Source organism: Benincasa hispida, chromosome 3 (genome assembly GCF_027475165.1).
Source record: "Benincasa hispida cultivar pf3 chromosome 3, pf3_genome.v1.1, whole genome shotgun sequence".
NCBI classification, from domain to species: Eukaryota; Viridiplantae; Streptophyta; class Magnoliopsida; order Cucurbitales; family Cucurbitaceae; genus Benincasa; species Benincasa hispida.
The window spans coordinates 46813151-46824584 of NC_143480.1; the positions used below are offsets into that span (position 1 = coordinate 46813151).

At 29.6% G+C, this 11434-nt stretch overlaps 1 protein-coding gene and 1 pseudogene across 1 annotated transcript; one reads left to right on the top strand and one right to left on the bottom strand.

Moving 5' to 3' along the window:
- The first annotated feature begins 226 nt into the window (after positions 1-226).
- On the top strand, positions 227-8102 carry LOC150037312 (uncharacterized). Its single transcript, XM_090311648.1, has 9 exons — positions 227-464; positions 824-952; positions 3164-3247; positions 3345-3467; positions 4008-4112; positions 4229-4372; positions 5485-5610; positions 6151-6688; positions 7469-8102. The coding sequence occupies exons 1-9, from the start codon at positions 303-305 to the stop codon at positions 7897-7899; spliced, it is 1842 nt and encodes a 613-aa protein (XP_090167774.1). The 5' UTR covers positions 227-302; the 3' UTR covers positions 7900-8102.
- A 1708-nt stretch (positions 8103-9810) lies between these two features.
- LOC150037313 (uncharacterized) lies at positions 9811-10740 on the bottom strand (annotated as a pseudogene).
- Between the last annotated feature and the right edge of the window lie 694 nt (positions 10741-11434).

Here is an 11434-nt window from a genome sequence, read left to right on the forward strand (position 1 = left end):
AATATTTATTTCAAAAGTATAACAAAAAAAATTTTAACTTTTTGCCCACAAAGATCTGAAAATTTGTTCTTCAAAAAACATGCTAACACAAACAAACAACTCGATTCTCATCTGAATGAGGGAGCACCAACCATCTTGCACCAATTGAAGATCGTCATGTGTTCTCTAAATTTTTGGTAGGTGGGGTCATAGAGTATTATTTTAGAGTTAAAAAAAAGGATTGAAATTTAAACCGCTCTCTCTCCCTCTCTCTCCCCTCCTCTAATTTCTCTCTCTTCAAAGTGTTTTTTATTAGGGTTGAAATGGTGATTTGCATTGAAGAAATCAGTGAAACAAACAGAGAAGAAGCAAAGGAAAAAGGAAGCATGGTGCTAAAGTTTAGACAATGGCCAAGACAAAGTGGCTCAGTATTATTACAAACAAATCATAGTTTGAATCTCACATTCCTCAGAGATTTTCGTGGGGTATTATTATTCTTTTATTATTATTATTGAAAAAGAAATCAAGCTTCAATCTTTGTTACACTTCACTATTTTTTCACTATTATTGAATCTATAAAATGTTTTTCGAAAAAAAAAAAAAACCCAAAAGATTTTGGTGTTTGTTTGTGTAAGAAAGGAGTAAAATGTATGATTAAAACGAACAGAAAAGAAAATTTTAGCATGGTATCATATCAGTCGTGGTGGATCTGGAGATCTAAGCAAGAACAGTACAGAACCCTACCGGGAACGAGAACGAGAACTAGAGAGAAAGGGTTTGATTTTGTTTTTATTTATTTATTCTTTTTTGTGTTGTAATTTGATTGTTTTTGTTGAAATTACAGGTACTATTGAAGCTGTATCAAGCACCTGAAATAACAAGGAATTTTGTGAGATTTCATCCAACAGGCTCTCATCTCAATTTAAGCTTAGGTCTTCAACCAAGCACTTCACTTCCTAGATACTACTATTCGGTAATATCATTTTCTCAATATTTCCTTATATCTCAAGAAATTCAAATTTACAACAAAATATCCAATCGATCGTCATCTAACGAGTTTAAGATTTGGGATTAGGGTGAATTGTGCCATGTTTAGGGTTAATTTGTACTTGCATGTTAGATTTGAGACGATCTATATCAAGATCTAAAAATATTTATTTTTTAACTATGAACATATTTTGTAAATTGATCTTTTTTCTGGACATTTATGTGTGTTAGTACATCTTAAAGATGGATAAAATGCAAAGAAGAAAGAAGGAAAATGTATTATATGGAAAGAAATTTTGTAGTAATCAATTTAGATATATTTGATAGAATCTACTGTTCGGTAATCGTTAATCGTTAGTCGTTAACCGTTAATTGCTAATCATTAATTTGAACTTTTACAACTAAATACGCAATCGTGATGCTAACTGTTTAGTTACCAAAACGATTGCTTTTGTCTAAATAATTAATTAGGCTTGTTCCAAACGTGACGCGTGGTTGTCGTTCGTTGTTGATTTTAAAACAATTACCATAGTTGAAGGTATATTGTTTGATTTTTTGGAATACAAAATTAAAAATAGCATATGCAAATTAGTCTTGTTAATTAGTTACAATATTTTTCAAATATTAGAGATTGGAATTTAAATGTTGTAGATTGTGTGTGTATTTTACATCTTAAAAGTAATGACCTATAATATATGTCTTCCTTTGATGATCTAATTATTGGCATAGGTTAAGTTTAGGACAGTTTAAATGTCTGATTATTGATAATGGGATTAAAATCCTGTTAATCTTAGAGAATACTATAGATGCATGATATCTTCAAAATATGAACGTGTTTGGATTGACTTTTTTGGTGTGTAAATAAGTATTTTTAAATGCAAAAAGTATTTATAAATACTTAGAAAGTTAATTCAAACAAACCCTACATTAGCCACATTAAATTATAATTTAAAGTCAGTACTTGCAAATACTCAAGCTTCACAAACTACAATTATGATATTATAATCTAGGCTAACTATATATATGTTTGTGTGTATGTGTTTGTGTTTGTGTAGTTTAGTTCAATTGTTCGAAAAATTTGAATAATTTAAGTCCTGTTTGGTAATCGTTTGAATACCTTTTAAAATTATGTTTTATTTCTCACAATTTTTTATTTATAGTTTTCATATTTTCTATATAAACATTTAAATTCTTAGTCAAGACCTCATTTGATAATGATTTAGTTTTTGAATTTTTATTTTTGTTATCTACCTTTTACCAATGATTAAAAAACCAAGCAAAATTTTGAAAACTAAAAAAAAAAAAAAAATAACTTATTTTTATTTTTGAAATTTGGCTAAGAATTCAACTATTGTACGAAAGATGGAAAACATTGTAAGGAATGTGGAGGAAATAGCTTTAATTTTTAAAAATAAAAAACAAAAAATAAAATGGTTACAAAACGAGACCTAAATTTTTCGAATTTAATGTTTATTTAGTTTCTAAACTTTTAATTTTGTGTGTAATATGCTCCTAAATAACTGTGAAAACTACCTAATACACTCCCAAAATTGAAAAGAGTAGGGTTTTTCGTTTTTGAAAATTATGTCTATTTTCTTTCATTTTCTAATTATGGTTTGTATCAATCTTAAGTAGAAGAGTTGCATTATTAACTAAATTCCAAAAACAAAAACAAATTTTTAAAAACTATTTTTTTTAATTTTCAAATTTTGACTTGATTTTTTAAAACGTGAGTAAAAAGTAGATATCAAAACTAGAGATTTAGGGGTGGAAGAGATATTTTTAAGTTTAATTTTCAAATATAAAAAAAATGGTTAACCTAAAATATCTCGTATATATGGTAATAGAAACAGTTTAAAAGTTGAGAAGAGAGTGTTTAAAGATGAAGTTTCTCTCTCTCTCTCTGCTGGCAACGTTTGAAAAGTTTGAAAAACGATTGGATTTTGGTAGTTTTATGGGCAGAAAATTACAAACATAATACGTAATTTACCAAATAAATCTTTGTGAATAGTTTCTTTTGATGAAGAAACGTACCTATCCAGTTTTGGAAACACAATGAAAATCCCTTCCATTTCTTTTTTCTTCCTAAATTTCTCTCACTATATCCACTGAATGTTTATATGTAATTATATTATTAACCCTTTCATTTTTCCCCCCCTTTTTCTCCCAATATTTCTCTCTTTTCTTTGAATTTTAGGCCAAGATGCTTGATTGGAACAACCCCTCACAATTTGCTGCAAATCGTTCTCAAATTATCAAAACTCTTAGAGAAGTTGTTAAAGTAAGCCCCCAAAGGAAACAAAAGGTTTAAACTATCTATATATACAATTTTGTTTTTGTACTTCATTAACTTTGATTTTCCTTCATGTGATTTGCAGAGGGTTGTATACGAGTTTAAATTATCGTTGTCGCCATTAAACCCATGCGAAAGAACCAACGTCGATGGCGTCGTTGAGGCGGTTCCTGTCTCCTTTCGGCCTCCGTCCACCAGCATGGATATGGTATGACAATCTCCACAAAATCTTACTTTCTAACTCTTTTTATGCATACAATCTTTTCATTATCAAAGAAAAGTAGTCATTTGATGTGGGTAGTAGTTTTATATATATTGAACAATGTAATTTGAATATATATCGATTTTAACAAAATTCTACTTTCTAACACTTTATATATACAATCTAATCTTTTCATTATGAAAGATAATATTCTTTTCGAAAAATTATCAGAGAAAAGTAGTCACGATGTGACTTGTAGTTTTATAGACTATTGAATAATGTAATTTGAATATTGACCGAATACTTTCTAACTTTTTATCTATATAATCTTTATCTTTTTTGAGAAATTATTAGAGGATAGTAGTCACAATGTGATTGGTAGTTTTAGAGACTATTAAATATAATGTATTTTGAATATGTATTGTGTTATGTGGACCGAATCCGATCATTTCTCGAACTTGTTATTATTTGCAGAGACTAAAGTTATTGGTTAGTGATCTCGGCAGAGTTAATCCTTATTTTTATTTTTTTTTATTCTTGGATTAGATTTTGCCACAAAAAAGGAGAGTGACGACTTTGCTGGTAGGGGAAAACCTAGTATCTTTCGAACTGCCTTATGACTGTCCCTTTCATCCTGAAGATCTTGAGGAGGTATATTATTTATCAATTGGATTTTTTTTAATTACATAATTTATATCTTAATTGAAGGATTGGTTATAAATGAGATTAGATTTTAATTGGAAGCTATATGATGTATAATTATATAGTTGGTGGAAGTAGAAAAGAATGAAGCAATGGCACAAAATAAAAATGGAGAGATTATATTTAGTGTGCCTCGATATACTTTCTTGCAAAGATTACAAGGTTGGAAGATGGAAAGACGACAACGAATTAATGGAAGATTTGACATGGTATGTATTGCAAACACTCCTCCTTTCATTGTATATATGAGTCTTTTTAGATTTTACCTTTTTTATCATCGGATAATGATTTAGTTTTTAATTTTTCGAGTGATACTTTTTCCTTTGATTTATTTACTGTGATCTTTACCTCTTTGATATAAACATTTCAACTCTTAATTAGATTCAGAAAATAAAAATAAGCTTTCAAAATTTGTACTCCAATTTGATAACTTAATTTGGTTTTTCGTTTTTCGGTTTTTGAAAATTAAGCTTCGTCATTATATTGATTCATTTGTTTTGTTATCTATTTGTTAAGAGTGTTTTAAATAACCAAGTTATATTTTGAAAATTAAGAATATTAGTTTTAAAAAATTTGTTTTTGTTTTTGTTTTTGAAAATTTGACTAAAAATTCAAATCCTTAGTTAAGAAAGGTAGAGACCATTGTAAGAAACTAAATATAATTTTATAAAACTAAATTAAAGAATTAAGACCGTGTTTGAACAATGTTGTTTTTAGTTTCTTGTTTTTTAAGTTTATGCTTGTTAATTTTCCCCCAGTTATCATTTTCTTAAAGAAACACTTAGAATTTCACATAATCAAATTTTCAAAAACTTCTGTTTTAGTTTTCAAAACTTCAATTGGTTTCTGAAAAACATTAGTAAAAAGTTTAATAATAAAAACATAGAAACATATGGGTGGAACAGTGGAAGTAGGGTTTATAAATATAATTTTCAAAATCAAATGGTCATCAAATAGATTAAACGGTTAACAAGCAAAGTCTATTTTAATTTTTTTTAGTTTTCAAAATAGGATTTAGATTTTGAAAACACTTGTAAAAATAGATTTAAAAAAAAAAAAAAATCATTGATAGAAATAGTATTTACAAGCATAATTTTTAAAAGATAAAAAATAAATAATCGAATAGTTGTCAAATAGAACCTTAATTAATAATCAGGTTGAAATGAGAAAAAAGAAACTTTAGAGACCAAAACATTATATATTCATAACTATATTAGACTCAACATTATCACATCTTATTATAAGGGGAAAAAAAGCTAGATTTTATTGATATAATATATGGTTTTTTCTTTTAAATTAATTAATTGGGCAATGGATGCAGTACTATCATCACCTACGATCAAGGAAGGTGTTTCGGTCGGTGGCTGAGGTTGTTAATTTCTTCATGTATGAAGTTTATCCAGACAAACCTTCTACTAAATCAAATCTTGGTCAACTTCATTTTCCTGTGAGTGTTTCTTTCTATCCTTCTATTTTTTCTTTATCCAAATCATTTTGAAACATGTCTTTAATCTTTCAAAATCAATTATAAATATGATTTTTCATATAATTAAAATTGATTTTAAATGATTTAAGGCATATTTTTTTTAGAGATTTAGAAAGGGTTGAAATTCTTATGTATATTGTTTAAAATCATTATGAAAATATGTCTTTTAAAAAATAAACTAAATTAAAATTTTATTTTACACTTAGATAACGTTTTCATATAATTAAATAATTAATTTAACTTGATTTTGAATGATTAGAATTAATTATGTAATGTTCAAAATCACTTCCGAACATATTCAAAATAATTAAATAAAATTTTATTTTATACTTTTAAATACTATTTTCATCGTGTCAAATTGATTTTGAATGAAAGTATGTTTTGTAATATATTTTTTTAACTTTAAACAAGTGACCTTAACAATCTCATATTATGATGTGATTTAATACTAGATTTCAATATGCAATGTAATTTGTTTTTTTTTTTTTTTTTTTTTGGCAGGGTTTTAAAAGGGAGAAACAACAAAGGGGGGTTAGACCATTGAAGAGGAAAATTGAAGAATATGAAACCAAGAAACTTAGGGGGAAATGGGTTCCAGTAGTACTTGAGAGTAAATATAATAATAATGGTGATAATAAAAAGGGAAATGATGATCATCACCATACCCCAATGTTTGATCTTAATGATGATCATCAAAAGGAAGGAGAAGAGGAAGAAGAAGAAGAAGAATATAATGATGAAGAGGATTTGATGTATGATGTTGTTGGTGACAATTACTATAACCAAGATAATGAGGCATGTGATGAAAAGGAAACAGTGGAGAATTTCTTGGCTGAATCATATAATAATCTCATGAATTTACCTAATGCCAATGATGATACTAAGAAATCCAAATCTTTCAGCTTTGATATCAATGAGAGGATTTGTGAAGAAGATGATGATGATGATGCTGCCAATAACCAGACTGTTGAGGAATTTATGGCTAAAACTTATGATAATCTTATGAATTGCCACAAAACCCAACCTACCTCTCAAAAAGGTACTTCTTTCATCTCTATCCAAATGTATATTTGAAAGTCTTCATTTTTTCAGGAAAAATATTTTGTTGGTCCCTAACTTTATTAGTCTACTCTTGAGTTTTCTCTTTAGTTTTTATTTTTTTCATTAGGTTTCATGATGCTACATTCTACCTTTGAGTTTTGAGTTTCATTTTCTGGTCTCCAAGGTTTCAAGATTTACACTTTTATCTTTGATGCTCTACTAAATACTCACTTATAATCCTTTGTGATAATTTCTATTGATTAATTTAAAAGAATTAAATTAATTAAAGTAGCTTTCATTAATTTTTTGTCCCTAATGTCAAGAATCAAAAGTGAGCATTAGTGGAAAATTAGAATAAAAGTGTAAAATATTGAAATCTATCGACTAATTAAGTGAAAACTAAACCCAAAATTCAATAGTAAAGATGTAATATTTTGAAATTTGGGAATTAGATGAAAATTAATTTAGAAGTAAAAGTAACCATCATTGGTTGACCTAGTATTAAATAGGAGGGTATGACCTTGATAAATGGTTAAGAGGTCATGAGTTTAATCCATTGTGGTCACCAGCGTAATATTTAATATTCTACTGGTTTTCTCGACACCCAAATGTTGTAGGATTAGATGGGTTGTTCGTAAGATTAAAATTAGTAGAGGTATGCATAAGATGACCTACACACTCGTAGATAAGAAAAAAGGAGTAAAAGTATAACGTTAACCTTAGCTTGAATTGTAATTTTATACCTATCTTAGCTTCTTTTCCGTTGGTTGTTTTGTAGGAAAGGAAAAGAGATCATCAAGTTCTATAGAGAAACCAAGAAGGAAAAAAGTAAAAACTTCCACCCCAACGTCCTTTCCTTCTTTTCCCAACACTCCCATCAATATAAACTCCATTCCCTCAGAGAAGATCACAAAAACAGTTGAATTCATGGAAGTGCCAAAAACAGCTTCTATTACAAATGTGAACCAAAATCATTTCAGTTTCAAAGAAGTGGATACATCGGCAAATCATTTCATCTTCACCGACATATGTGAGTCGAGCGCAGCTGCAGCGATGAAGGCGACGGGAGGCGGTGAATGGGGAAGCTCTTCGGCTTCTTTTCATATGGATGAATATGATCTGATCAACCACATCCCACAATCCAGAGACATGTTCGACCTTGCTATGTTCTTGGCCAAAAATAGGGGAGCCAATAATGGAGGATTCTAAACCCTAAAATGAACTTCCCTTTTATGTTTTCTATATCTGTGGAACTTCCCTTTTAGCTTATATATGTGTGTGTAATAATATAAGACTCCAACATAATTAAACATGTGTTTCTATGTAGCTGTGGGAAATGTTTGATTTCCTTGTTTTATGTTTAAGACTTTGGGACGCAATTTCCTAAATTATTAGGGTTTGGTTTGATAATACTTGATCTCTCTTAATATCCTTTTTATGTTATGCTTGTTTCATGAATCAAGTCTCTATACAGGTTGATCTGTTACGGCATATCAAGTTGAATTTGCACATTTTTCAACGCCAGGTTAGATGAAGATTATAGTTTTAAAACCTCTGACTTTTTAGTCGAAATTAGTCGTTATCGTACCTTAATTTAGCTGAATTAGGTTCAAGTTGATATGTTCAATTTATATTTAGAATGTAGATTTGTGTATCTTGTATGTTATAATTTTGCTAAATTTTAGATATATTTTCTTATACATATGCTACTCATTCAACCTTATGGTCCTTAAGTTTTGAGTTTGGTTTTAATTTAGTGGTTGCTAAATATTACAATTCTATCATCTATATCTTCTCCACTACATACTTTTAGGTGTTGGAAGACTTTCCTCTAGCTTCTGCATAGCATACTTTTGTAATCTTTGCTGATTGATGTTTTTTGTAGCCTTTCAAAAAAAAAACTAGGGCCTAAATTTTTTTAATCTAACTCAAAATTTATGAACGGAAAGTATAACATTTTGAAACTTATAGACTAAATAAAAATTTTAAGAACCAAAAAGATTTTTTTTCCTATAAAAAAACTATTATTATATCATCTAATTATATACCTAATTTCACTTTAACCTTTAAATTCTAAAATATCTGATTTTATATTAACAAAAATGAAGTTTGGCCTTTTTTTTCTTGTTTTCAAAGATGAATTTTGGCCTTTTGTATCCAAAGAAAGTTCTTCATTGATTCTCTAAGGGCAAAGCTCTAAGGGCAATTATTCTAAGGGCAAAGTTTTAGACTTTAGAGAGAGAGAACCACTGACTTTTTTATATATATATATATATAAATGCAAAGCTCATTTGAGAGAGACAGAGAAGGGTTGGTTGCGGTATTATATATTCTTTAAGCTAATTAAATCCTTTGATATCCATCATCCAAATTTTATAGTTTCACAATCATTTTACAGAATATTCCTTGTTTTAGTTTAAATTAAAAGATAATGCTATGATTTCTCCATGTGTACTAATATTAATATAAACCATTTTACATATTAAAAAAAATACATACTTTAAACGATTAATTTATTTCTACTATGTTTTTTTGTCCATTAAAAATTAGTATGGTGTTTATATAATTAATCAATGCTAAGTAAATAAAAGGCATCACTATCTTATACCAATTTCATTTACAAATAGGATTATATGACTTATGACAGAGAATCAATGATTTTCTCAATTTAGATATACTATTAGTTGCTTTTCATAAGTGTCATCTATTTGGGTATTCAAGGAATAATCGACCTTTTATATACTTTAATTTGAAAAAATTAAAATAATATTGTAGTTTTAAAAACAATTTATAAAAATATGGTAGTTTTTGAATTTTTTTTTTTAATATATCGAGTGTGACCTTTACCTTTTTTCTTTTTTTTCATTTATAAATATGGTTGTTGTTTTTTTTTAATATGTCGAATGTTGAAAATTCGACCAACCTTATCTTTTTTTATTTTTTTTAAATTTTCCATGACTCGACCTTTCCATTTTATAAAAATAATTTCTAAAAATATTTTATTATTTTATTATTTTATTTAACTTAACTCTAAAAAGAACAAATTAAAAAAATAATATCTCATAAAAATAAAAAAGTGTAAATTAAAATATCTAATTTATAGAAAAATAATTACAAAAATCAATGTGTCCCACAAGGCTGACGTCGTCAGTTTCAAGCTGGTTGTCGTCGTCGACTTCGAACTTGAGGTTGCTCTGATTCTTCTTGATATTGCTCTGGTACTTCTACAGGCGCTTCATAATATAAATATTCATTATGCTCTCCACGACCCCGACCATGTCCATGCACGTATGAAGACGAAGAACCAGCCTCTGAGTCATAATGTCCTAAACCAAATGTTGGCATCATCATCATCGGACTAACATAATCAATTTGACTCTGCGTCTGCATCACAGGAGGCAACTCTTCCACATTATGGGCAACCTCATCAAACTCATCCTCTTCTCGAACAGGTCCTCTACGTCTAGGAGTTGGTAGAGGAACAATAGGTATATCGTACATATAATGTATCTCCTCCATATAGCTTTGGTTGTCACTACATATAGCAAGAACCTAGTTCGGATCATTCGCAACATCTCGGAGTCTATTGTTATTCGATCTCTGTGAATTATAAAACAATTAGATAATATTTAAAATAATTTTAAGTTAAAAATAATTAGATAATATTCATTCATTTACCAGATGACCCACAGCTGCTCCCGGACGAGTGACGTAGCACCTTGTGATATTATTATACCAGTGAATGTAGTCTTGAGTGACATCCCTGTCATACTGTTCAAAAGAAACCCTCACTGCAATAAACCTTGAACGATAATGCCATCACTCTACCAAATGTGCAGCTTTTTCGAACCAATTTACAGTCCTTAAGTCGAAATCATACAGTAGAGGTTCAGTATTACAAGGCGATGAGACATCCTGCTGAAAACCAAATTGTCTCATCACCCTGTCAAGAAGATGCTACTCACCAATGTGAAAACATATGAGATAACTCATCTTCCGCCATATGTTTTGACCATTTGTACAGAAATTGGGCAAAGTATGAATAATAATTTTGTGTCACTCATCGTCTACTTTCACTGGGTGATTGTGTAGTAAAACTCAGCGATCGTGTAGCACTTGGTAGACGATCGTATAGTAAAAGGTAAACGATTGTATAGGTTTTGAGAAGATAATCGTCTAATAGTAATAGCTAAGCGATCGTGTAGGAATTTGTGGATGATCGTGTAGTGAGGAAAGAGAGCTCTCGAGAGTGGGAGTTCGGAAGACGCTGTCATGGAGAGGCCATCGCAGCATGCCGCTCATTGTGTACTTTCACTAGGCGATCATGTAGTAAAGCTCTACGATCATATAGCATTTGGTATACGATCGTATAGTAAAAGGTAGGCGATCTTATAGGTTTTGAGAAAGCGATCGTCTAATTGTAATAGCTAAGCGATCGTGTAGGAGTTTGTGGGCGATTGTGTAGTGAGCAAAGAGAGATCTCGAGAGTGGGAGTTCAGAAGATGCTGTCGTTGAGAGGCCATCGCAGCGTGCCACTCATCGTGTACTTCCACTAGGCGATCGTGTAGTAAAACTCAGTGATCGTGTAGTACTTGGTATACGATCGTATAGTAAAAGGTAGGCGATCGTATAGGTTTTGAGAAGGCGATTGTCTAATTATAATAGCTAAGCGATCGTATGGGAATTTTGTGGGTGATCATGTAGTAAGAAAAGAGAGCTCTCAAGAGTGGGAGTTCGGAAGACG

What these genes read in the sequence shown, in the direction of transcription:
- LOC150037312 (XM_090311648.1), top strand. Translation starts at nt 303, where the DNA reads ATGGTGATTTGCATTGAAGAAATCAGTGAAACAAACAGAGAAGAAGCA. An exon ending in TTCCTAGATACTACTATTCG is followed by an intron (nt 953 to 3,163) that starts GTAATATCATTT and finishes TTTGAATTTTAG; the next exon opens with GCCAAGATGCTTGATTGGAA. An exon ending in TTGGTCAACTTCATTTTCCT is followed by an intron (nt 5,611 to 6,150) that starts GTGAGTGTTTCT and finishes TTTTTTTGGCAG; the next exon opens with GGTTTTAAAAGGGAGAAACA.